We start from the raw sequence: 27852 nt of genomic DNA, 5'->3' as shown, positions 1-27852 counted from the left end.
TGGCATGAGGGTGAGTAAATGATGAAAGAATTTTCATTTTTGGGTGAACTATCCCTTTAAGTTAAAAGGGTAAACTTTATCATTCAACTGAACTGTGCACAAGCTTATTTTAAAACTTGTGTTCTGTGATGTGTCCATGCATGGAATTAATGCATGTTCTTGAATGCAAGTTTTTTAGCGCATTTATTTGAACCACTCAGGCAATTTCAGTGGTATGTCTCATTTTAGAGGTGGCCGAAATTACATCTTGAAATCAATCTCCCCTCCACGGAAGTCACACCCTGTTTTGGGGCCACTGTAACTAGTTAAAATGTGGCTGCTTTATCCTCTCTTGCTGAAAGGAGGATTAGATATTTGATTCTCTGCCCAAAATAGAACTGCCACAGAGAAACATGCTTGCAGGCGATGTTGGATTGAATTTGATCTGCTCTAAGCTTCTCAACAATTGCTTCCAAAGAGCCAGTCTTATAAAGTTCTGGTAGAATAAGGAATAGTGCTAGGGATGAGGGTTGAAATTGCATTTCCTTTTCATGCTATTTACAGGTCGCAAATAATGGTTAAAATCCATTAGGCAAGCCTGTAGGTAAATTTATTAGGATGCCATCTTTCATTTATCATTCCCTCATAAATGGTTTATGTGCTGTGCCACACCATATAAGGAATGCTGTCACATCCCATTACGACAACCAATCATCCAGTGGTCTAGATCATCATGAAACGTGTATGTAATCTGTTCTTATAATCATAGATCCCTAAACCAAGAAACTTTAGTGACCTTGTTGTACTTTTCGTGCATAAAATACCCCAAAGGATGAGAAAATTAGACCCATGTTTCCCCAAGTAATGGCTATTGAATACCAAACACAAACCTACATCAAATTTTTTTCAAGGAATAATTTACTCAAAAATGGAAATTCTGTCATTATTTACTCACTCTCAGAGCCGCATTAATGCACAGGCCTCCGGCTACAATGCTGATGTAAACATGGAGACGATGCGCAGCATCAAAATGCATCCGTATAGCACATGGTCATAGAGTAAAAATGTTTTGCCTGCTGTTGACTGTACTAAAGGAGCATCACAAAGCAGTTGTAGTGGGCATGTGCCAAACGTGTTCGTATTCGCTTGTGATCAGAAGGGTATACTTTGAAAGGCAACACGGTCGACCGGGTGCGTTCCTCTCTGGAATGCACAAAAACTAAATATATCTGGCCCTTTAGTAGTCTCTCCTCATCCACTATTCTTCAGGGACTGCCCTGTATGTATGTGATAGCAGAGCTCTTTCGGCTCTGCTTTGCAGTGGGGTGTTCATCTGAGGCAATTTTTAAAGAGTTCCTTTAGAGAGGCCTAATGAAGCAAAGCGAAGCAAAGGCTATAAGGTTAGAGACTGGTGTGTGTTTGAAATGTAAGGTAGGATTTAGCCGTCACGCACCTACAGCGTGAAGGGAAGGTATACTGAAACAACAACGGTTTGATGGTTTTTCATTAGTTTATCTCTATAGTCTCTTAGGAGAAGCATCAGAGATGTGCTTAATAGCTTCCCCATGGAGTCTGTGGTGTTTTGTTAAATGATGAAAATGAACAGTAATGTGTGCTATGTGTTATTTTTACTTATGAAGGAAATCAAGGAGGTGTAAAGTCCTCTGGAGTTTTTAGAGCATGTTAAAAATGCACTACAGTTGTATGTAAATACACTGAAAAAAAATCATTTTCACAATCAATACTTTTATCTTGTTTTCCAGTAAAAAATATCTAAAACATTTTTAAACAACATGAATTTACTTGAGAATCACAATTGTGTACGATGTTAAGAACTGTTTTCCGAGAATGTACTTTGAGTTGTTCATATTTCTTACCCCATTGGCAAATACTTTTTTCATGCTTTACACATAAATCTAACAACATTTAGTGTGGTTTACAAAACAGTTTGGGTAAGAAAAGTAAACTTATTTCAAGATACTTTGTCTGAAAACATCCGGTTGCTGTCGTAACCTCCATTCCCTGATGGAGGGAACGAGACGTTGTGTCGATGTAGTGACACTAGTGGTCGCCCTTGGGAGCCACAAACACCTCTGATCTTTGAGAAAAGGCCAATGGGAATTGGCGAGTGGAATTTGCATGCCATTCCCCCGGACATACAGGTATAAAAGGAGCTGGCTTGCAACCACTCATTCAGGTTTTGTGCTGAGGAGCCGAGACAAGGTCCTGGCCATTTCAGCAGGTAGTTCAGTGTTGTGGCAGGAGGGATACAATGTCTCGTTCCCTCCATCAGGGAACAGAGGTTATGACAATAACCGAGACGTTCCCCTTCTGTCACTCACTCGATGTTGTGTCGATGTAGTGACACTAGGGGTCCCTATACAAAACGGCACGACTAACTGAACTGTGTTTTGTGGGCTGGCGGTGCGAGACGTGCAGACCTCTGTGTGCCTCGTAGCAAGCGCACCTGGCCATCACGTAACCTCCCCCAATGCTCTTACAGGCGTCAAACGGTCCCCTGCACCTCGGGGACAAGTCGACTGCCCAAAATTAGGGACCGGCTGACCCAGCCATGGCCTCTTCTCTTTTTTCTCCCCAAAAGGAATGAAATCATTCAGCTGGGGGCCATATAGGGTCCGTTCGTCGGGGGGTGTCCCTCCCAAGGGGAGGATACCGCGGAGAGTGGAAATACGTCACATGGTCTTACTGAGTCTTGTCGGAAGCATCTCATGTGGAGAAGTCCCGTGGTAGGTCCTACCCGAGAGGGGAGGAGCTCTACAAACACAGTGACCGGGGGCAGAGAGACCTCTGCTCAAGGCAGATGCAGTTTACCAACAGGCAAACTCTTTTTGCGGAAGATACATCACACAGGGTTGTGTATAGGCAACCAGCGCATGTGGAGAACCTACCCCAGTACAGGGCCTAGTTAGCACATGTACTGGGCCGGCAGCGTGTTTCTCCATAAACCCGCCTGCCACAGGGCTAAGGAGGAAGGACATCCAGGGTCCATGACTTCGTGAACACGACTGGGGTTAAAAAGCACACATCTTCACCTCAGGGGAGGGGAAAGGCGCTATGTGCAAGTGGTACACCAGGCCAGCTGTCCCGGAACTTACCTGTTCGTACCTGACAACACACAGGACAAGACCGGCTCAACCCGGAGATTATAGAATCTCGCAAAGGTGTTGGGTGTTTTCCAGCCCGCTGCTCTGCAGATGTCTGCTAAAGAGGCACCATTGGTCAGAGCCCAGGAGGCTGCCACACTCCTAGTAGAGTGGGCTCATAGCCCCAAGGGGGGCAGCATGTCCTGGGCATGATATGCCATAGCAATGGCGTCAATGCCCCAACCAGCTGAGGTGCCTGAGCACCAGGTCCCTGTGCGCATACAACAAGTCCCGCAAGTGAGCTAGAATCAGCCAATCATCGAGATAGTTGAGGATGCGAACGCCCACTTCCCTTAACGGGGCAAGGGCTGCCTCTGTGACTTTCGTGAAGGGACAGGGACAGACCGAAGGGGAGGACCTTGTACTGGTACACCCGGCCCTCGAAAGCAAACTGCAGGAATGGTCTGTGTCGAGGTAGAACCGAAACGTGGAAGTATGCGTCCTTCAGGTCTACCACTGCGAACCAGTCTTGATGCCGGATGCTCGCCAAAATGCATTTTTGCGTCAGCATCTTGAATGGGAGTCTGTGCAGGGCCCGGTTCAGAACTCGCAGGTCCAAGATTGACCGCAACCCACTGCTTTTTTTGGGTACGATGAAGTAGGGGCTGTAAAACCCCTTCCTCATCTTGGCTGGAGGAACGGGCTCTATTTCATCCTTCCGTAGAAGGGACGCGATCTTTGTGCGCAAGGCAGCGGCGTTCTCGCCTTTCACTGAAGTGAAGGGGACGCCGTTGAACCCGGGCAGGTGCCTGGCGAACTGAATCACGTAGCCAAGTCGGACGGTCCCGATCAGCCACCGCGACAGGTTGGGGAGTGCGAGCCACACCCCCAAGCTCCGAGCGAGGGGGACCAAGGGGACAATCGCGTCGGACGTACCAGCAGGTGGGGCCTCGTGATGGAGGGGAGCCAGAGGTGCCACTCGTGGCCGTGCTGAGTCTAGGGACATCGAAGCACTAACCTGGCTCCTCATACCCGCCGTAGGAGTGGTCTGGGACGGGGAGGAGGGGAATCGTCAGACCATCGTGTCGAGGGCGGGATTGTGCCACGGCTGGGCGCACGAGGGCGGGAGGCCTGCCTCCGAGGCACCGTACCTGCCAAAAAGAAATGATGCCCGCCGGTCATGATAACGACGGCCGTGGACACCGACTGTGTGACCCAGGAAGTGAGGAAACCACTCTTTTCTTGAAAATGTGGGCAAAATAAAAAGAAAATGTAAACAAGGATTCTCCGCCTGGCCCTCCACCGGGGGAAGGAGTGGTGCTCTTCCTTGGTCTTCCTAGGTCTCCGACTTCCTCGGCTGCCCGTCTCAGGGGCGCTTAGAAGCCTTTCTTGGTGAGATGGGTGGCATCTGCTTCCTGCGGGTGGCTCCATGCCGGGGCCGGCCTGCTGGGGCGGGCTGTGGTGGAGCTGGTGTTGTCGCTGCAGGGGGATGCCCTTGGCGACGAGCAGACGGGGTGCGGGATCTTGAGCCACGCCAGGGCAGGATATGTTGGATGGCCTCCATCTGCTTTCTTACCGTCGAAAACTGCCGGGCAAAGTCTCCGACGGTGTCGCCGAATAGGCCAACCTGGGAGATGGGGGCATCAAAGAATTGCACCTTGTCAGCCTCCCTTGACTCGACCAGCTTGAGCCAAAGGTGACTTGGACCACCAGTTTGGACATCGCCTGCCCGAGAGACCACGCCATGACCTTCGTCGCCCGGAGGGTGAGATCAGTTGCCAAGCGCAGCTCCTGCATCAATCCCGGGTCAGGACTACCCTCGTGCAGTTCTTTGAGTGCCTTGGCTTGGTGCACCTGCAGGAGAGCCATGGCATGCAGGGCGGAGGTGGCCTGTCCAGCAGCACCATAGGCCTTAGCCTTAGCTCCCATTGAGGTCCCTAAATTACCCCTAGTGCTAATCGTCTCTTTCCTCAAACCCGTAGGTAGAAGGACCGAGGTAGGGAGTTGCTGGGATGGCTTTCCCTCTGACGAAGGAAAGCTGCGACCGCAATGTTGCCATGGTCGTGTTCTCGCAATGAGGACACGAACTATCCACGAAAGATGTCTCCGCATGGGAAGCACCCAAACACGTGAGACAGCGATCGAGGCCGTCAGAAGCAGACAGATAGCGACCGCAACCAGGAATAATACACAAACGAAAGGGCATCTTGACAAAGATGCTTTCGTAAGTGCCACTCTTTTAGTAGAAAATATACTCTTCATGAGGAAAGAATATACTCTTTTAGCTGCTGAAGCGCCCAGGGGCGTTCTCTGCACAACGGCGGTGCAAGAGGGGGAGAAACCGCTGTAATGCGCCGTAAATCCAACAGCTTTCACTGGATAGAGGTGAATGAATTGGCAGAGTAATTCAGCTTGCTGAACACAACCGCTCGGCTCCGAAGGAAAAATCTGAATGAGTGGTTGCAAGCCAGCTCCTTTTATACCCGTATGTCCAGGGGAGTGGAATGCAAATTCCACTTGCCAATTCCCATTAGCCTTTTCTCAAAGATCAGAGGTGTTTTGGACTCCCAAGGGCGACCCCTAGTGTCACTACATCGACACAACGTCGAGTGAGTGACAGAAGGGGAACATTTTATTTTGTCTAATTCTATCTTGTTCAAAATGCTTCGATATTTTTATTGGAAAACAAGACAAAAATGTGTTTTCCAGCATACAATTTCACAGTTTGATCTAAAAAAAAGAAAAAAAAGAAAAAAAATATATGACTGCCGTCGTTTTTTGCAAAACGATAGTATATGGTTCATTACGCATTTCACGGCAGTTCTGAGGTGAAATGTCCACTGTGTGGTTCTAAAAGCGAGTTGAATTTCCCCCCAAACTTTGTTGAGTGAGCAACAGTGGCATAGCCAAGGGTGGGCCAGTGTGGGCCTGGGCCCACCCAAATTAGACCAAGGCCCACCCAGAATATTACAGATTATTCTTTGAATTCAAATATATATTGATAAAATAGTTTTAAAAAATGTATAAATTCTGATTTCTGAAAGTGTGAAAGAACTGTTTGAATGCGCCGTTTTTCTGTTATTAAGGAAAATTTGGTAAAAAAATAAAATAAAATTGGGTGAACATTTGGCCCATCCAGTTTTTTTTTTGTTTTTTTTTTTTGGGCCCACCCAAAAGTAATTTCCTGGCTATGCCCTTGCTAAGCAATACTGCCATATAAAGCAAATGTCAGATAAAACAGATGAGGTTTTTTAGTTACAGACCAAGTAATGCTCTATTCTGTTTCAAATAAACCAAACCTAAACCAAACCAGGGTTTTTCCTTGCTCAAAATGAGGCAGAGGTGGTACCATGCTGATCATGTGCACACATACACTTGCATCATGCCTTCCACTGGCTGAAGCAAACACTTACAAGCAACATAGTTTAGGTGTTCTAATAATTAGATGATTGAAGAAAATGACAATTATCAACTTATAGCATATTTAATTAAAAAAGCTAACCTGTTCAACATTAAATTAATTAAATACAACATAACAGCTAATGTGTTCATTTATAGTTAACAAACAGCAAACTTGATTATCCTCTTAAACTGATAATAAGATCATCTCTGATCTCAGGTATGTGGGTGGGTATGGTGGGAAGGGACGATGTGTAGAGACCAGTCGGCCACTGTTTTACAGCTTGGATTGGACTGATCGCTTAGATTGACAGGTCTTGATTTACCATGCGCACAACTGAAACAGTGCTGGATCTTATAACTTGTTATTTATTCTATGTAATTATGTTTCTGGTTTATTGTGGCATTTACAAATGTAAGTAATTCTTAGGTTCAGTAAAAACCTCAGATCACTTGTTTGGAGAGTTTTTTGGACTTTTGATAAAAAAGGATACCTTGGTTCCAAATGCCATAACTTGCTTTGAGATAACAATACAAAATGTTGCCCAGATACAGTTGACATGATTGTAGGCATGAATAATTAACAAAATGAATAAATAAACTGCATTTAAATTGCACAATTAAACTGCACAATTAAATTTTGTGAGACACTTTTTGTGTTAGAAAGGCCGTATCGGATCACGATCTTCTTCTGAGGTAAATTCACAACGTGTCTTCTTCCAAAAACGATAATGAGCTCAAACGGGAAAGACTGTCCTCTCGTTGGTTTCACACGGATTACATAATCAGTAAATATTTGTTTTCAATTTAAACTGGTTAATTTAAAAGTAGACAATTCAAGCTTTCTATAGACATATTTCTCATGTTTGCGAGGCAAGTATACGCTGAGTTTCGGTTCATTTTCGTGACACACTCCAGACAGAAGTTCACAGAGACCGAGATGGCAGAAAGCGCATCCTGTATGATTTCTTTATTTAACAAAACCACAAAGTTTTGCTGTTATTGTGAGTGTACACAAATAAAAGTAAGCCCTTTATAGTTTCTAATGATGTCTTACTCTCATCTGTATGACCAAAAATTATGGAGTATTTCTTTCTGCTGTTATCAGGGAAAAAGTCAGGTGATCGCTCTGGCGCCTCCGGTGACCACAGAGGATTGACTATGTTATGTTATCAATATAAAAAACAACTCAAACAGGAGCAATTCAAATATTGAATTTTGGGGGCATTTCTGACCTTGCATAACGTTATTTGAGCCAACTGATTAGCTTGCTTGTTGTTAAGCTTAATGGAGGGCTGTTGCCTAAGATCTGCCGGCTCTATGGAGATTTTTTTATAATGGTTTAATTTCACAGCAGTGGCAAACAATGTCGAAGTTTAGGGCAAACTTTATCCTTACCTGGCTGTCACAAATGAAGGCTGGTCAGGTAGATTTCGATGTTGTGTGGAGGCTGTGATAAAGAATGTCAAAAATGGGGAGGGGCAGGGGGTCCTGCAGAATTACTTAAATGCAGATGTCAGGCACACGTTTAATTGAGAATTGATGCCAAGGGCCAAATTTAAATAAAACTAAAATATAAATTAAAAAATAAGAAATGACTTGCAAAAAGGGCACTTATCTAGTGAAAGAGGGCGGGTGCTTAAGCACCACTTGGGGTCTATCTGCTGCCTGCCTGAGTTTCATCGACAGTCAGAGGCAGCACGAAATTTGACGGAGGCGGCCGCCTCATAATTCCATATACAGGAAAAACCCCTGCAAACCGACAATGTCATATAAGCAAATGTGAGATGAAAAAGCAGTTGCTGACATCATTTTGTTGTGCTTCTATGAAACTGGTCTCATGTGTCATACTTGTACTGGACTCTTACCCTGGTCCTTCGCGTTACAAATGCTACATGATATTAGTTGAGCTACCAAGCAACTCAATGGCTCAAATAAACCTGTAAATGTAATTTATGTTATTATGCAAATGTTAAAATGTATCGCCTTACAAGTCATGCACTGTAATAAAAGTGTTTTGATGTCATGTAAGGAACAGGGCAGAAAGTGTTTATGAATTTATAATTTGCCGTTTTACTTGTGATTTGAAAGGGAAAAAGTAATTGTTGCTGTAGCACCTTTTGTGTTTATTTCACCAGGAAACTCCTGTGATACTTTAAACAAACCACGTAAAAATCATTCTGCAAAAATGTAGGTAATGTGAGATCAGGTTGACAAAAATACTGATCTAGAAAATGTTTATTTTTTTTTTTTGTGTGTGTGTGTTTTCATAAGCTCTCACGGGTATTCCTGTCCAGCACGGTTATACATTGCTCTTAAAGTAGCTAAGGGTGATGAAGTGAGACTGTTCCATGTGACAGGAAAGTCTGCAGGCACAACCATCCCCTGGACCAGCCTTCAGACTCCTTGTGGAAAAAAGAGCCAAGATGAAGTTTGTGAAAGAGACAGCTGAGGGATTGGGAGAGAAGAAGAAAAAAATTAGAACGATTGTTTGAGATGTTTCAGGAAGGACCTCGGGAAAAGGCAGGACCTCAGGAAAAGGCAGTCGAAGGCTTCGAGCAGATTACTGTCGAGTGAGCCAGCAACAGACCAGTGTGTAAGTCTGCCAGCTCATAAAACACACCAGGGGCTGTATTTCTCCCACTAGATTGAGTGTGTGGTGCAGACAAACTTTAGAGCTGTCAGCACAGAACTCTGTAAACCTGTCCTAGTGTGATGGAGACCAGGAGACAGCAGAATGCAAGATGTCTTCAGTTGTTCACCTCAGGCCACTGGGAACTTTCAGTCATTTCTTTTTACCGCAAGTAAAATTTTCAGCTCTTAACTAAAATACCTCATTCAGCGTGACACTCTTGCTTTCTTTTTACATAATATGTCTGTGTGGATAGTGTAAATTTTCATGGTTTCTTCATAGGGTGTGGATGGATTATCCGAAGTGATGGCTGGATCCTCGGCAACCCCGAAAGCTTTCAGAGGTCATGTGACCATATGGGGTTGTGCCTTTACAAACTGTATGACTTTTACTGAAAGCCACAAAAGCAATATTTATGGAAGTGTAGTGTGTTGGATTTGGTAAAAGACTTTTGTGCTTTGTTATTTTAAGAGGGTGACAGAGGGGGTGAATTATTAATAAAATCAAAACATAAAAAAAGTTATAAAATTAAAAGCTCTATAATTGTAGTTCTGTTCATCCCTGTTCTTTATGTGGGTTTTATGTAGGAATACTAGTATTTGCCTTCTTTGACAGAACTGAGTTTTAAAGCAGAGTTATTTTAGTAAACAAATCACTAGTGCACTGGGTTATTTTTCTTAATAAATTTTTTTTAAAAAAATACACCTAAAGAAACAAATTGTAATTTTGAAAAATATACATAAAATCATGACCACTCACATGAAATCAAGACTCAAGTCAGTTCATTTTTATTTGTATAGCACCTCACAACACACATCATTTCAAAGCAGGAAATCATGCTGCAACAGAAAATAAAGCTGTAATGTCTGTAATGTCTTAAAAGTCATCATTATGTGGTTTGAATGACTAACGTGATAGTAGATAATGTCTTGATAAATTACAGTATTTGTCTTTAAGCCACCAGTGAGCAAGCCAAAAGCGACTGTGGCAAGGAAAAAAACTCCATAAGATGTTAGTTCATGGAGAAAAATAACCTCACCAGTGGAGCCAGTAAACAGCATTAATATAATGCCAATATTAGTTATCTATGTGTAATACAGGTCATGGTTTACATTAGTAAACTGATTGGATTTAAACTTAAGGATTCGGCAGTAGTTCATCCTCTGTGATGTCCATTATAGTGATCATCAAAGCACCCCTTGCTGTCTGGCTGGCACAGACTGCAGTTAGTAGTCATCACTCAGTGACACATAGCGGCAGGATTGGGACATCGGGCAGGACCAGAGCTGGATCTGGCAGGCTCTGGTAACCTTGGGATATGTATACAGAGGGTGAGACAGGAACACATATAGAACATTATTAGCATAGATGCCATTAAATTTAAAACAGAGTTAAAGAATATGAGAAATGTTTCCAGTTCCGGCAGACCTGATTAATGCTGCAACTACGGGTTTAGGGATAAATCATGTGTATGCATGGCCAAAAAGATGAGTCTTTAGTCTAGACTTAAACTGAGAAAGAGTGTCTGAGTCCCGAACAATACTAGGGAGACTATTCTATTGTTTAGGAGTCAAATAAGAAAAGGATCTACCTCCTTTTGTGGATTTTGATATTCTAAGTGTTATTAACAGGCCGGAGTTTTGCGATGATAGTGAACGTGATTGATTATAGTGTGTTAGAAGGTTGCTTAAGTACTGTTGAGCTAGACCATTCCAACTTTGTAAGTAATAAACATAATTTTAAAGTTAATATGAAACTTAACAGGTATTTTGCAATATGTAGGTAAAATAATGTGATTCTATAAGACTGGGTTAAAAAAAGATTTCTAAAAACATTTTTTTTTTTTTTTTTTTTTTTGTAGTGTAAAGTTTTCATAAGCCCTCATGGGTAATCCTGTCATCAGGGTTATACAATGCTCTTATAGTAGCTAAGGGTGATGAAGCGAGATAAGTGTTAGTCTGCCAGCTCATTAAACACATCAGGGGCTGTATTTTGTCCAATTTCTTATTTTGCATAATGAAAAGACTTCAGTGGTGTAGTCAGGGCTATACACACGTCTACGCCCTATGCATACTTTTTTCCCAGGGCTGTTTGCGTATAACAACTTCTAAGGATCAATATTTGTGCATACCCTCGATATGCTGCTTCAGAATCCATAATCTACTGTCATTAGTTTCCCTTTAATTGTATTAAATGCTGTTTTGTGAAACTGGAGATTCTTTGTTGTAATTGGTGCATTATCACTTGAATTCTGTCATTCCCCACCCCTGAAAACCGTTGTCACCGCAATCATCGACTGAGGGAATTTATGACAGTGAGTGGAGAGAGAGAGAGTCACACTCACACTGAAACAGTATCAGGTAAAATGTATTAAAATATGCCAAACATCCTGGAAAATAAGGAATCGTCCCGTAATTAAGGGAAAAAAAATTGTATTCCGTATTAAATCCATATGTGATGCCATTTGTCCCATATTTTAGCGTCACACACCCAAACTGCTGAGAATGTTTCACAATGCGAGAGAAATTGACCTGAAACACACACACCTTTCGTGTGAGTTGTGAGATATCGGCTGTTGCTTTACACGGATGATCAGTGACAATCAGTGCATGTTTTCTGTCAGAAGTAAGATCATTTTGTCAAAATCATATAGCATTCGAATGCATGTTATTTGTTTCCCACAATTTAGATTTTAAAACACCAGTAAATGTACCTATTCATGACATGCCATTACATTTTATTGCATATTTCAGAGCTCATTCTGGTAGAGAGAGAGGTAAGAAAAACTGCATTACTGCATTAATTCAAAATAAAATTACAGTAGTACAGGCGTAGTTAAAACACTTAATGTGATTTTCTTAAATTTCCCTTATGATAAACACTATTTACTGCCAAAACAATGACACTAATCCAAGGATAAATACACTATTTTGATGTTAAGCCTTTTCTCTCCTTTTCTCTCTTCTTCCTGGTCATTGTATTAAAGCGTTTTTCATTTTAAGTTTAGTAGGGGATGTTCGCACTGAACGTGTTTTTGCGTCCGCCTGAGCCGTTTTTCAATCTAAAGCAGTGTCTCGCACAGGTACGCCTGTAAATATGGGTCATTCCTACAATTCTGTGTCATTTAAGTCCCCATTACAAGTGTGCGTGGTATTTATATTGTTTAATTTCACCCTATTACAATTTTGAGTGGCTTGTTAAAAATAATAAAGACTTTTTAGAATGTTACACACTTCTGTGGGCTTAAAAGTTAAAATTAAATAATTGAAAACCCTTTTCATGTCCCAAAAACTGCACGTCAGACATCTTTGACAAAGATAAATGCTAAGTCACTGGATTTCGATTTTTCCCCCAAATACAGTTGAGTTAATGTCTCACTAACGTATTCATTTACGGTAAATGTGTAATTTTAACACTGATAGTGGAGGTTATTTGTGTGTCCTTTGATTTATTGCGCACCCTGTTATGTCATGATACAATGACCTTTCATTGAAGATATACTGTATGTTAGGAAATTACATCACACACACTGGAGGTGTACATCACACATTCTGCAAAATTACTTTGAGTTATTTGAAGTTTATTACTCTATTGTTTTATTTATATTTTCCTTTATTTTGTTGTGTTAGTCATATGTGGTCAAGCATAATATGTCCACCCTGTTATGGGAAGATATATGGGAAATTAATATAATTTCAAATTTCAATATACAGTATTTATGTTAACAGAAATAAAATAGTAAATATTTGTTTACAAATATGTTTCCTAGATATCAATCACAGATGATGTAGTGGCTAATTTATCCACTGAATATCCACCCTGTTATTGTCCACCCTGATGCTGCCCATTTAACTGGATGGACATCTGAATTTTTTAGTAATTCAGCTTGACCAGTATAACTAATACAATCTTTAATATCTCACTGTAATGATGAAACATGAAGAAACTTGTAAAAGTATGTTTTATTTTTCAAAATGTAAAAGCGGGAATGTCACCGAATTGTAGGGACGATCCATTTACGATATGTACAGAGTTGCAGTTCCTCCGCTATCTATACGCAGATTTCGCAGTCTACAGTAACAGTAAAGTACAATCTATAGAAGCAAATTTCAATAGAAAGTCAGACGAACAGGGACTGGGCAATAGTAAACCACTTTTTTTTGGTAGGACTACACCACTGCTTTGCCTGAGTTTGTCTTCTTTATAGTTTCCGTCATCGATAATATCCCTGCTTTGAACAAGAGACAGCAGGCTCATACGAGGACATAGCATCTCTCTCTCTCTCTCATTCTTCATGGAGCCATTAGTCTTAAAGCTTTGGTTAAATAAAACATCTCTAATGGATTCTGCTTGAAAAATATAAATCACATTATGTTCAGTTAGAGTAAATCATTTAGCAACCGTGATGTTGGGGCAAAAAGTTTACAACTGTGATTTTCTCTCTGGTTTCCTGAATGTAATGTTGAAATGAAAGCCTTGTTCTATTGGACATTACATACTTAGAGGTCCAGGTTGGTGAACTTAATGTGTGGGCAATGTCAGACATTTACTACATGCGCTTTTCAGAATTGTGGGTTTCACATGAGGTCTTGACACTCATTGACACACCAATTTAATGCATTACCACAGTTATTTATTTTAATGTGGTGCAGTTAGAAAAAAATACATCCTCAAAATAAAATGGGACAAAAAACATGATGATGATCTTTAGAGCTGCTTAGGTTTTATTATTTTAAGAAAACGTGAGTTATGCATGTCTGTGCAAAAGTCTCTGCTACAATATTAGGGTGTTGTGGGTGGTTGCCAGAGCATTGCTTTGCATTCCAAAAGTTATCTAAATGTTTTTTTTTTTTTTTTTTTTTTGCACATTTCTTTGCAGTTGCTAGGTTGTTGCAAAGGCGGTTCAAGAGTGTTCTGAGGGGTTGTTACCAAATTTTAGGCACACTTGTGCGCAGTTTTTAAAGGTTGTTGGCAGACAGGTTGTCCCAAGCATCTTGGAGAACTTGCCACAGTTTTATAAGTTAAGACTCACAAGTTGCTTCTGTCTCTTCATGTAATCCCAGACTGACTCGATGTTGAGATGGCTCTGTGTAGGTCATACCATCTGTTGCAAGACTCCTTGTTCTTCTTCGGTTTGCAAAAGGAATTTTTGGAAATCTAAAATTGAAATGTCCCATTGACACACTTATGCAGAAGATATAAAATAACCATCTCAAGAAATGTTTTTCTGAAACATCAAATGTGCCTATGTATGTGTAACACAGACTCCGAAGAACTGGGATTAAGACCCATGTGCGGTTTTATTAGAAAAGGTGCAAATCATAAACAGACAGGCAGGGTTAAATCTCCAGCAATAGAGCAGCGTAGACAGATGAAAGTCATGGTCATAAACAGGCAGGCCTGAATGTATCGGCTTTGATATTCTTTGTACCAGGACGATATGTAATGGTGAAATTAAAATGGGTAAAGAATAAAGCCCACCTTGCCTGCCTCAGATTCAGTCTTTTCACTGAGCATAAATGTTCGAGGTTTCGATGGTCCGTTAGCATGAGAAAAGGATGTCTTGCCCCCTCCAACCAATGTTGCCATTCCTCGAAAGCTGCTTTCATTGCCAGTAATTCTCAGTTGCCCACATCGTAGTTTCGCTCCGCAGGAGTTTTCGAGAGTAATAAGCGCAAGGATAGAGTTTCGGAGGCGTACCATGTCGTTGTAAAAGTATGGGTCCGATTCCCATGTTGGAGGTGTCTACTTCAACTACGAATGGGGTACTGGGGTTAGGATGGTGCAGTATGGGGGTGGAGGTGAAATGGGACTTCAAGTTCTTGAAGGCCTGGAGGGCTGTTGTAGAACAACACATTCTGGTGCCCCCTCCCTTTAACAGATGTCAGTGGAGTGGCAACTATACTGAAATTCCTGATAAACCGCCTGTAGAAGTTGGCAAACCCCAAGAAGCATTGCAACTCCTTCACGAATGTGGGTTGAGGCCAGTTTAATATAGCTCGTACCTTGCTGTCGTCCATGGCAATCCTTTCTGAGCTGATTATGTAGCCTAGGAATGACAGAGGTCTGATGGAATTCACATTTTTCGGCTTTCTCATAGAGTCGGTGGTGGATTAGATGTTGAAGGACTGCTCTGACATGTGTGATGTGTTCTTCCAGGGAGAATGAGTAAATGAGAATATCGTCAATGTATACAATTACCCACCGGTTCAGCATATCTCTGAACACATCATTTGTGAATGACTGGAACACTGAAGGACTATTAGCTAATCCGAAGGGCATGACCAGATATTTGTAGTGTCCACTACTGGCAAAGAATGCTGTTTTCCATTCGTCCCCCCTCCTGGATGCGTATGAGATTACAGTGGGGGAAATAAGTATTGAACACGTCAAAAACAATTTCAGTAAATATATTTTTAATGAGGCTATTCACATGAAATTTTCACCAGACATCAGTATTAACTCAAGAAATCCGCAAATGTAAAGAATTCACAACATTAAAGTCCATAAATAAAGTTATGTGTAATAAAGTGGAATGACACAGGAAAAAAGTATTGAACACGCTAACTGAAATTTATTTAATACTTAGTGGAGAAGCCCTTGTTTGTAATGATAGCTTCAAGACGCTTCCTGTATGAAGAAATTAATCGACCGCGGTATTCAGGTGTGATTTTGGCCCATTCTTCTAAACATATTGTCTTTAAATCTTGAAGGTTCTGGGGGGCCCTCTTGTGAACCTTGATCTTTAGCTCTTTCCACAAATGTTCAATTGGATTCAAATCAGGTGATTGACTAGGCCATTCTAACACCTTGATTTCTTTTCTCTGAAACCAATTGAGAGTTTCCTTTGCTGTATGCTTTGGATCGTTGTCCTGCTGGAAGGTCCACCCTCATCTCATCTTCATCATCCTGGTGGATGGCAGCAGATTCTTCTCAAGAATCTCCCGGTAAAGGGCTCCATTCATCGTTCCTTCAATTATATGAAGTCGGCCAGTACCATGCGATGAAAAACAGCCCTACACCAAGATGCTTCCACCTCCAAACTTCACTGTTGGTATAGACTTTTTAGGGTGATGTGCAGTGCCATTTCTTCTCCAAACATGGTGTGTAGTATGACAGCCAAAAAGTTAAATTTTGCTCCCGTCTGACCAGACTACACAGACTACATGAGCTTTGACATGCCTTTTCTTTAGTAATGGAGTCTTGCGGGGTGAGCGTGCATAGAGGCCATGACGGTGGAGTGCATTGCCTATTGTTTTCTCTGTGACGATGATACCTGGAGCTCTTTCCGAGTGGTAACGAAAAGCCTTTTTATAGACCATCAATTTACTAACCCAGCTGATATTAATTTGCACAGATAGGAGGTATAATTACTTTCTAACTACTTACGGATTTCAGCTGGTTCCTTGCCTTACCTTGCCTTGGAGAACTGCTTTTTCTTAGCATCTTCAATACTTTTTTCCTGTGTCATTCCACTTTATTACACATAACTTTATTTATGGACATTAATGTTGTGAATTCTTTACATTTGCGGATTTCTTGAGTTAATACTGATGTCTGGTGAAAATTTCATGTGAATAACCTCATTAAAAATATATTTACTGAAAAAAAATGTTGACGCGTTCAATACTTATTTCCCCCACTGTATATGCACTGCAAAGGTCGAAATTGGTGAAGTATCTTGCGGTTCGTAACTGTTCAAGTGCTGCTGGAAACAGTGGTAATGGATAACGGAACTACCGTTATGTCATTGAGAGCAAAGGCAGAGCCCACCATCCTTCTTGCCCACGAAGAAGAACCTGGCCGCCGCGGGTGAGGTGGATGGTTGGATGAAACCCTTTGACAGCTCCTCCTCAATGTAATTTTTCATAGCTTCAGCCTTGGGTTCAGACAAAGAAAAAAATCCTCCCTCGTGGCGGTGAAGTGCCGGGCAACAATTCAATGGCAAAGTCACTGGGATGGTGAGGAGGGAGTTGTGACACTTTGGCCTTACTAAAGGCTTCGACGAGGTCATCATACTCAGAGGGTAAGTCCTCCGTGACAGTTGTGGTTCCGATAGAAACAGGTGCAATTGGTTTTAGGCAGCTGGAGAAACATTTGTCCTTCACGCCAAGAAATTTGAGGATTGTGTTGTTGAAGCCATGGTAATCCAAGCGTTACAGGGTTGTGTGGCAAATAAATGATATAGAGGTGTGTCCTCTCTGTGTGAATTGTGCCTACTTGGAGAGTGATGTCTGTTGTGGTGTAATGAACGTGGCCGTTCCCCAGAGGGCGTCCATCTAACACTGCCACTGCCAAAGGAGATTCACAAGGAATTAGTGGTATATCAAACCTTTTGGCTAAATCCTCATCAATAAAATTGCCTGCGGCACCTGAATCAATCATAGCTTGAGTGGTGATTATGTTCTTCAAAACAGTTATAGTGACAGGCACTTTAATACAGGAAGATGTATACAGTGGAATCATGACGTTACTCACCACCGGTTTAGATGATTGGGCTGGCCGTACAGGACAGGTTGCTTGTAGATGTCCGGCCTGACCACAATATAAACACCGACATTGCTTCATGCAGCGTTCTCTCTCCTCCGTCGTCAGATGTGCGTGCCCAATCTGTATGGGTTCTGTTTCTCCCGTGCTGAATGTGGTTTGCGGTGTGAGAGTTGGGAAGCTGACTGGTCTCCGAATGGATGAGATTATCTAGGCGAATGGCAAGGTCAGTAAACTGGTCCAGGGTTTTCCCTTCATCGTGGCATGCCAGCTAAGATTGTAGCTCCAGATTGAGTCCCCTTGGAAAAGTAATTTAAGTTTGTCCTCTACCCACACAGTCTGAGCGGCGAGAGTGCGGAATGAAAGCGCATACTCGGCAGCGGTGTCTTTCCCCTGTTGGAGTGAGAGGTTGCTCGAGCACTTCTCGGAAACGCTGGAGAAAATTATTGAAAGTGGTGAACCTCGACCCCTCATTAGACCATATTGCGGTTCCCCAATCCAGAGCCCTTCCAGTTAGTAAGGAGCAAACAAAAGAGATTCGACTGTCAGAGGGATATAGCATGCGTTGTTGTTTCACAAACATTGAACACTGCATCAAAAATCCCTTGCACTTAGATGATGTTCCATCAAACTTTTCCGGAAAAGCATGTCGCGGGTTGGCAGTGAAGGTGTTCGGAGAGGGAGGGTTATTTACCGGACTCGGCTGGGGTGCCTGCGGTGGTTGGCCCGATGCAGGAATGTGGAGGTTTTGTAAGGTCTTTACTAATTCCTCCGTTAACGCAGTCAGCTGGGTGAGTTGTTGTTCACATTTGCTTGAGCGGAAACCTTTGTAGACAATTGAAGGAGCGCCGCTGGATCTGTAGCTGGCGAAGTCTTCTGTAACACAGACTCCGAAGAACTGGGATTAAGATCCATGTGATCCATTTTATTAGAAAAGGTGCAAATCATAAACAGACAGGCAGGGTTAAATCTTCAGCAATAGAGCAGCATAGACAGATGAAAGTCATGGTCATAAACAGGCAAGGTTTAGGGCAGGCAGCAAACAATCAAAGTATAAATCCAGACAAACCAGACGTGATCAAAAAGGCAGGCAGCAGAGAATCAGAACGACAGGTAAACAGGCAGGAGTCAAACACAGGCAGGCAATATAAACAGTATAAACGCTCAGAAATGTTAGCCATGGCAGAACTAGACTTCACACTGAGCCTAGTATGCTTAGTGCTTAAATAGTCCTTGGAATAGGGAACAGGTGTGAGCATAATCAGTCCAGGTAGGCATGCTGGGAATTGAAGTTCAGAATGCTACTACTATTCGGGCGAGGGAGTCCTCTGGTGGTGAGCAGGAGAAGTCCTTGAGTTCGTGACAATATGTATGTGTGAGGTGTCTCAATTGTAACCATTTACGTGACCACACCTGCATTAAAAAAGCACGGGGCAGATGCTAACCCTTTTCTATTTTATTGCATGCTGTCTCTCACTGTAAGTCCAGATGGATGCTTACCCATGCTTTTGTTCTCATTTTCCTCCCTTTGCACCTCCGTTGCAGGTGTTGACCGTCTGGATTACGCTAATCTCCAGGGCAACGGCTGACCTGATTTGTGACACTCTGCTCCTACTCTCCACAAATCTTACAGGTAAGTCTCCATAACTGATCTGAAACTGGTTTGGCTTTGTAAGATGTTAGGATTTAGATTTAAGTTGAGAAGGTTGGTCATAGATCAGTTCCACAGGTCATGGTCTCTGGTGTAAATGGCCTCTCGTTTTAGGTATTGAACAATGTGTCATGTCAACGGACGGGATTTGTAGTTAAGCTGCAAATCACCACTGCATCTGAAAACCAACTTTGGTTGACTTTGAAAACCTTCCTGAAAACATTAGCAACAGGGTTGTGAATTGAGAATTCCTTCCAATTAAATTCCTGAATTTTAAATCAGATAGCTGTGCCACGGTCATGGGTTTGATTCCCAGGGAAGGCATAACCTGATAAAATACAGTACATGTCTTGCACTGTAAGTTGCTTTGTATCAAAGCATCTGCCAAATGCATAAAATGCAAATGTAAATTGAGAATGCCTTTTAAATTCCTGAATTTGAATTGATGTAGCAAAAAGCATGCAGAATCACAATTCAAATTTGAATTTAATGAAATAGAATTAAAGTGAATTGAAATTCAAAACAGTTAATAGAACTGCATTAAGTGTAATTTTTAACTAGTAAACTAACTAACAAGAAAGAAAGAAAGAAAGAAAGAATGAAAGAAAGAAAGAAAAAAGACATTTTAACTAGTAAACTAACTAACCAGAATGAATGAATAAATCAGCCTAATTTTTCTTGAACCAGTCCAGTATACATGGCATGAAAGTAGCTCTGCATAGCATTGTGTAATGCTTTAGAGTCTAAACTCTGAATTAATGTTTCCATATAGCCAAAGGTAACAGGCCGTAGCAACATTTATTGATGGGTAATCTCATGTTTTTTTCATGGGATATGTGACTTGCTTATAAAAGGCAATATAAGGAGATGAAAGATGTGATGACTGGATTCAGTTTGTTGTTTTTTAAGGCTGATTTGAAAAAGCCCCAAATTTCATTAGGGTTTATTTTGGTTGCAGTTCAAATACAGGGATGAATTGAGCACTGCAGGAATACTGCACACAGAGGATGTGTTTGTGTTCAAGGCTTTGTCGACGCTTAGTGAATGTGACTGGTGAGAGACTCTCAGGAGATGAATTAATTTTGTACAGTTTTGCACCTGTAAGTATTATGTTTGCGTTTATATGGTGCACAAACTGCTTATTTATTGTGCTTTTTACATACATGGAACTAGAGGTTGACTGATACATCGGTTTTGCCGATTAATCAGCACCGATAACAGATTTCTAGAACTATCAGTTATCAGCAAAAATCCACACCGATAGTTTTTCCCTATTGCGTCCAGTGCTGGAGCGGCTGGGAAGGGTCCGCTGTCATTATACAGTATGAGAGCGGCCTCTAGAGGCGAAAAAAAAAAAACCTTCACTGATGCCTTGTGGTGTTTGTTTGTTTTGACACGTGAGACTTCACTCTGCATGGAGCGGAACACATCAGATGCGGATTTAAAACATCAATAACAAAAAGGTATGTATACAGTACACTACAGTACATGTTGTCATATCATTATAAAGTAATTAATTTGTTGACTAGATGCTGCATTAATAGAGAACAACAGTATGTTTGACGACTAGGCTGAGAGGATGCTAACATTAAAGCTAACCTCAAGCGGTTAGAACAATGTGACAAAAATACACGCAAGTCCTACCCAAATGTTTAAATGTCACGATTGTTACTATCTATTACCATCTATTTGGATTTGTTTATATCCAACTGGTCATGTTTATGCATTCGTTAGCCAGCTAAGTTGCATATTTAAAGCTAGTGATGTGAGAAAGCAAATTAACATCGTCATGCAGCCAAGAGAAACGTATAAACAAATCCGAAACGCATCTGATTTCAGTAAAAAAATTGTATCATCACTGTAATACGATGACTTCAGATCGATCACATCCTTGCGCTAAAAAAGGCTAGACACAGCGCAACAAATACAGTTTAACAGAAAGCAGTTGTCTCAATATGCTTTTAAAGTTCTTTTTAATTAGACACACCATCTAAAAGAGCGCTCCTGCACGAGACGCTGAATAAACAAAAACAAAGGGAAACAAAGACGTTCGTCTAGCACGCATTTACATAGAAAAATAAATGGATTGTTGCAAAAGCGTTCAGCGTGAACCGGCCTTTACAGTTGGTGGCAGTTTTTGGCCATTGCATCTTGCTCTCTCATAAGCGTTTCTCAGATTAAGCAATGAGTTGTTTAAATGCTTTGCCAGGAAAGATGTTCAACTTGGATATAAGTGTCTTGAGATCCTTGCATTCGGTTCCAGTCTATGTTCCATCTGTTTCTGAGACGCTTCACCTCCGAGTTCAGCCGAATATCTCTGCTATCTGGGAATATTGCTACTCTACATACAACTGTACTGAATAAAAAACAAGGTGGTATTTCACTGTTATTATGAAGCTTGTGTCTGGAGTAGTAGGAGTCAGTGCAAGTGTAACACCATGCGAAATGTCTATTGAAGCGTTTTCCCCCCCTCATTTTACTTTTGACTTAACATTTGAGAATATGGACAGACTAAAACGTTTTATTTATTTATTTTATGCACATTAGTTGAAAATGAAATGCTCTTTTTTAACATCCAAGGAAAAGAATGTTCTATGCAATAATATAACGGTGCTGAATGGTTTATGTATTTATTGTGCCCTCTTGTGGACTAAGGAAACAGCATCAGTTTAAAAATCAGCTGACTTTAAAATTTGAATATTAGTTCATATATATTAATATTTATATATTTATTTCATTTAAAAAGTACAATACATTTTCATGGTTCAGCCGGTACTGTTTATTTTTGTAATAAAGTTCAGCACTATTTTACGTTGTGTTATTTTTTCATTCAGTATCAATTTTAAAAACGATAGGTCGATTAATTGGTTATCGGCAGGTACTGCCCAACTTAGTTATCGGTATCGGTAAAATCCACTATCGGTCGACCTCTACATGGAACTGCTCCATGCAAGATCTCAATCCTAAGAACTTACAGACTTAATCTCTCACATATTGTGAAGATGTTTTTCTCTTAAACGCAGACACATCCATCCAGTAGACAGATTCATTCATGTCTAGTTTACACTGTTGAACTTTATATGCAAGGTTGTACATCCTGTCCGTAACTGGACTCAGTAGCGAGGTTGTTAAACCTGTAATCATTAGCAGTTGTTGTCAAATATCTTAGATTCGCCTTACGAACATGTTTCATTATGCAGCATTAAAACGTCAATACAAATTGTGAACGATTTCATCCTAAAATTTCAGAAGATTCCAGGAGCAAACCAAACATTGTGTCTTTTTAACAGTTGTCCATATAATGCATGATTAATCTGTACTGAACGCCTGTAAAAACAGAACCTTACTCTGGCCACCCCAGCAAAGTGATGACATAATTATATGTCTTCAGGAATTCAAACACCTGATCTCCGGCACAGCTGTGGCAACAAAGCCTTGTGGAGTAGGAGTGTGTAGCGAAGCCATTATCTGTATCTGTATTTGTATTTGTTCATATGACAAAATGATCTGTATCTGTCTCTGTATTCGGTTAGAGCCAGGTGTGGGCAGGGCATTAAAGTGCATTAAAACTAAATGAAATACCCATTTTTAAATGTAACTCTTACGTTTATAGTTTCTGTTAATAAAATATAACTTGTGTATGCCTTTTCATAATAATAGCCTAATAATAATAATAATAATTATTATTATTATTATTTCACAATTATTAATTAAATGATCTTTTTTTTTTCTTACCAGATGAAGCTGAATTTGTTGGCCACATTAACTGTGGAATATGTTTTTAACTTTGGTTTCTCTTGGTGCTTCTGATATTAATATCTGTCTGAAATTTTGTGTGTCTGTTCATGTATAACAACATCATTCGGGGGGTAGGAGGTGTCAAGCAAAATGTGAAATGTCAAGCACACATTTTGCATTGAATAATAAATACAAATTCAAGCATCAAAAGAAATATAATAAATCAATTTATCCTAAAAACAGGTGAAAGTCCCTTAAGTCTATCAGGAAGTTTTACGATAGGACACCGTTATTTAGTTAAATAATAATAATAATTATGTTAAATTTATACAGTGCCTTTTCGGAGCTCAAGAACACTTAACATTCTCAAATTTAGCACAGTTTAAAAAAGAACAAGAAGAAAAAAGACAGCGCAAGTTTCAAGTTTCTTTGTTTTACATAAGCAGGAATATTCCGAATAAATGAATAATATATTGAGCATTTAAACCTTTATTGAGCTGTCACAGTCTGTCTCCCTCACGTTCTTCAAGGACTCTTATTTTGAAGTTTTTCTCTGAACTACATCTCCTATGTTTCACTGCCCTCATCACTTCCATCTGCTCCATATTATCCTTACCTGTCTTCCATTCCCTCATTTAGCTCCTTTTGTATAAATATCTCCTAGTTTTGCCCATTCCTTTGTCAGTCCTTGAAGTGTTATGTTGTGTTTATGAAGTGTTACATTGTGTTTTTGAAGTGTTATGTTGTGTCAAGTTTTGATGTTAAGATTTATTGTTTGTTCCACTCCAACGTTTGTTCCACTCCTGCGTTTGTCTTTAAAAGATTGTAAGTATTTACTCCTGCGTCCCCTGTCTTCCTCTTCCACTCCACATACCCAGCGTTACAGAAGGACTGACCTACAAATCGACTTAAACAGATTTCTCTTATTTCCCTTCAGTCACCTAAATCATGGAGCTGACTGGTCCTTTAAGGGAATTATTCAAACAAGACCTTCCTCTCTTGGATTACACCATCAAATTCTGTCAACTCGTCCCTTCCTCCACTGTCTCGGACCTCTGCCTCTGTGCCATTTATGGAATGGGCTTAAACTTCCATCATCCCACAGCCCTTCTGCAAGTGGAGAATTTTGCCTTTTTAGAATGTCCAAGCCACGCCTTCCACGGTCAGCGAGCCAGTGCCCACACCTGCCACGGTCAACGAGCCAGCGCCCGTAGTCTCGACCGCCCCTGAGCCAGCTCTCACAAAGTTAAGACCTGGACTTGCTCCCCACCCTAGTTCCCAACCTAACTACCCTTCATCCTCCGCTGGTTCCAGCCAGCAATATGGACACCCTTGTTCCGTCCAGTGCCCTGTCCCTTCCTCCTCCGCTGGCTCCACTCAAGACATTTGCTCCTCCTCCTCCTGGTCAGCCGGCTCCTCCCATGTCACCGGCTCGACCTTTGCTCCCTGCGAAACCATGGTCAAGGGGAACCTCAAACCCCCCGACTCTGCCTAGACCCTCTGAGCCCTGGACTCCGCCTTGGCCCTTCGTTCCCTCTGTCCCATCTCGGCTCTATGTCCCTTTGGCTCCACCGTGGTGCTTCAGCCAATCGGCTTCTCCGGGGTCCCTCGTCCCTCCAGCTCCGCCTTGGTCAGTCGATCCTCCAGCTACACTTCGTCACTGCAAGCCTCCAGCTTCACCGGGGACCTCCTTCCCTACGGCTCCGCCTCTGTCCTCAGATCCCCCAGCTCTGCCTCGGTCCTCCGAACCTTCGGCTCCACTCTGGCCCTTCGAGCCGTCGGCTACTCTCCGGGCACCACGTTCCATGGCTCCACCTTCCACGGCTCTGCCCGCTTCCCCAGAGTCACCTCCTCCAGCAGTTCTGCCTCCTGACCCAGTCCCTGCCCTGTGGCCGCCTCCCAGGCCTCCTGACCCAGTCCCTGCCCTGTGGCCGCCTCCCAGGCCTCCAGATCCATTCCCAGCCATGAAGCCGCCCCCCAGACCCCCGGATCATCCTCCTTGGATCCTCCTTCACCTTCTGCATCACCCTACTCTCATCCATCTTTGGATTGTAATTTAGAATATGTTCATTTTTTTTTCAATGTCACTTTATGCTTGTGTTTCTTGGATTATCAGTCAAACTAATAATTTTTATATTCAGATGAATCCGTTATTAATTTAGTCATTATTGGTGCCTTTCTGAATAGGATATTCAGCTTCGGGCACATCCCTAAGCAAGCAGCTACAATTAATGTGTGTAATATCACTACAGAAAAACATGCACCGGGAGAGCTATGGATGCTGTTCCATGCTGAATAATGAAGTTTAAGGATGTGCTGCATTTTCTGCTCTTACTGTAGATTCATTGTGAGTGTGTTTAATGGGAAGGAGGAGAACAGGCCAGAGAATTGACTGTCTGGGGGGTTGTAGGTCAATGTTGGGGGGGGGGGGGGGTTGTAAAATGCTGAGAAATACCTTCAACCCATCTGTCACGTTACACATCGACGCAACAGATGATGTCAGATGTTACTTCCTATCATATATACTCTTGTTAGAGAAACTGGTATCCCAAACAGCATTGAAATGGCCTAAGAAAATCAGTGCAGAGAGAGAATGGAGAGAATACCAAGCCCTAAAGTTTGTCAATACACCCAGGCCTTTAAAAGATACAGCCTCAGCTGTTGTCAGGCATCATTGCTAAGGTATAATTGATCTGTTACAGGTGAACAGTTTGGCATATCAAAAAACTTTAAATATTTTTTTACCAGGTCTGAAGATGTACAAAGTTGGTGAAGATCTGATGAATGCAACAAGGTAGAAAATACAAGCTTTTGAAAAAAAATCAAAATGGTGGACTTGCAATATGGTCAACACTGGGAAAAAAATAGATATCAATGTATTTCACACGACCCAAGAATCTAAAGAAGGCCAGAGCTTGCAGAGTTTGGACAAATTATTTGGTCATATTTATAACCACAATGAGGTGGTGTTCTGAAACTCCTTTAGTACCCATAGAGTTGATTACATTTATCAAGTTTGTTTTCAATCGGCCAAAGCTTTAAGATACAGCCTCACTTCCTTCAAAATGTTTAGATCAGCATAATCTGAAGATGAAGGCAATCTGGTCGAGCAAATTAAAATCAATTCATAGCTAAGAAATTTTGAAAAAGAAAAATAATTACTTGCGTAGACCATACAGTTAAAAAGTTATAAGTAGAAATGTAAGTGCAAATTTGAACTATTAGTGGTGCTAGAGGGTTTGAGGTAGGGACCCTAAATTTGCCACGGTATAAGTTAAGACTGTCCTCCAGGTGTGCGCCAAATTTTACAACTTTTTACCATACAGCTCTATGGGCTGCCTTAGACTCCCATGGCAGAGCCAAAATTTAGCTAACAACAGCAATAGGGCTCTACACACCCAAAAACAAACAAACAAAAAAAAAGTTTACCAGAAGAAAGTTCCCAGAAACCTTCACCCTCTGGCCTGTTACATTTTTGGTTCTTTATAGTGTCTCTACCTTTGCTGTTGTTTAGCAACATTTTGTAAACCCAGGCTGTTTCTCAGTGTGCGTTCTTATGTGTTCTTACACTCTCGTGGACTCGTTTCACATCATCATTCACTGCCGAAATTCAGTTCAAGAATGCTAGACTGCATAAAATTACCCGGAAGTGTTCTTGATCAGCCCAAATATCGATGATGCATCGGATAGAAACTTGTGGGCAAGAACCCATTTGAAGTACCAGAAGTCATAGCAGCACTACGATGGCAGACGTAGGACATTTATCGTTGTGTTTTCCCTCAAGAGATTCCGACTTTAAGCTTGCAAAAGTCTGGCGGCTCGTGAGAGTCGCTATACTCCGTTAACAGTTATTGTTTTTGGTTTTTTTGGGCATCATTTTAATAAAGTAATGAACACATGGAGGAAACAAGTGTTAACAGACTTTATTCTTTTAACGTGTCACTAGTCCTGCAAAATCTCACTGATGTGATGGTAATGCTGTGACTGGTGTGTAATAAGGCCACTAGTTCTCTCACTGGCTACAAATGTGCTGTTATGGTTAATTGCACAACAGGAAGATCACAGCACATCTCAGAGTTTACAATAGATGCGTTCTAAGTTCTCCTGTCTTTCCAAGTTAATTCTTCCAAGGTAGCTTGGCAAGACTGGTCTTCATAAGAACACAAGTCTGTTCTCTGCATTCTTAGCATTGAGAAACACCCTAAGAGTTCTGTACAGTCTAGTTCTTTAATTAGCTGTAAACACTTCACAGGAACTAGCACAATAACAACACCCATGTTGTCTGTCCATCAGTGGCAGTACTGGTTCTCTGAAAAAATTGGGAAAAAGAGAAAGCTTAAAAAGACTGTGTTAAGGTAAAATAAAGTCTAATCTAGTGTTTCTCGCTAACTGGATTTATCTTCTTTGTTTGTCTGTGGTAACCTTGGTGATACTAATTGAGAGTCTTGAAGGAGAAAAGTTTAAGAGTCATTTAACGAGCTGACCGTTTATCATTGCCTGGTGATTTACAAGGAGCTGTTTGTTATTGTATCGGGATGGGTTAAGAGTGCTGTCATTTACTGCTGGTCTACAGGGTATTGTAGGATAGGGACCATTATATTTTATATTTCTATCTATCTATCTGTCTGTCTGTCTGTCTGTCTGTCACATATTTCCTGTTTTTGCCTTGTCTTTTATGTTGAAATTCTTGTTTAGTTCCCTGTTTCCTGTGTTAGTTTTGTAGTCCTTTGTAGTTTTATTTCTTGATTGGTTTTCCCCTGATTGTTTCCACAGGTGTTCCTCATTCACTTGTTTTCCCTAGTGTATTTGTTTTCCCCTGGTTTCTTTGTCAGTCTTCACATGTGTTGTCATGTTCTGTGCCT

General features: G+C 41.4%; 1 protein-coding gene across 2 annotated transcripts in view; it reads left to right on the top strand.

Moving 5' to 3' along the window:
- The window catches only part of LOC127451584 (corticotropin-releasing factor receptor 1), a 245812-nt gene that overhangs the window by 41746 nt on the left and 176214 nt on the right, over positions 1–27852 (top strand). For both annotated transcript variants that reach the window (XM_051716370.1, XM_051716369.1), the window contains exon 3: positions 19147–19234. In XM_051716370.1, coding sequence (XP_051572330.1) covers positions 19147–19234 — 88 coding nt within the window. The remainder of the gene's footprint in view (positions 1–19146; positions 19235–27852) is intronic.

Source organism: Myxocyprinus asiaticus, chromosome 14 (genome assembly GCF_019703515.2).
Source record: "Myxocyprinus asiaticus isolate MX2 ecotype Aquarium Trade chromosome 14, UBuf_Myxa_2, whole genome shotgun sequence".
In the NCBI taxonomy this organism is placed as follows: domain Eukaryota; kingdom Metazoa; phylum Chordata; class Actinopteri; order Cypriniformes; family Catostomidae; genus Myxocyprinus; species Myxocyprinus asiaticus.
The sequence above is the reverse complement of the archived record's forward strand: the minus strand, read 5'-3'. Positions and strand labels throughout refer to the sequence as shown.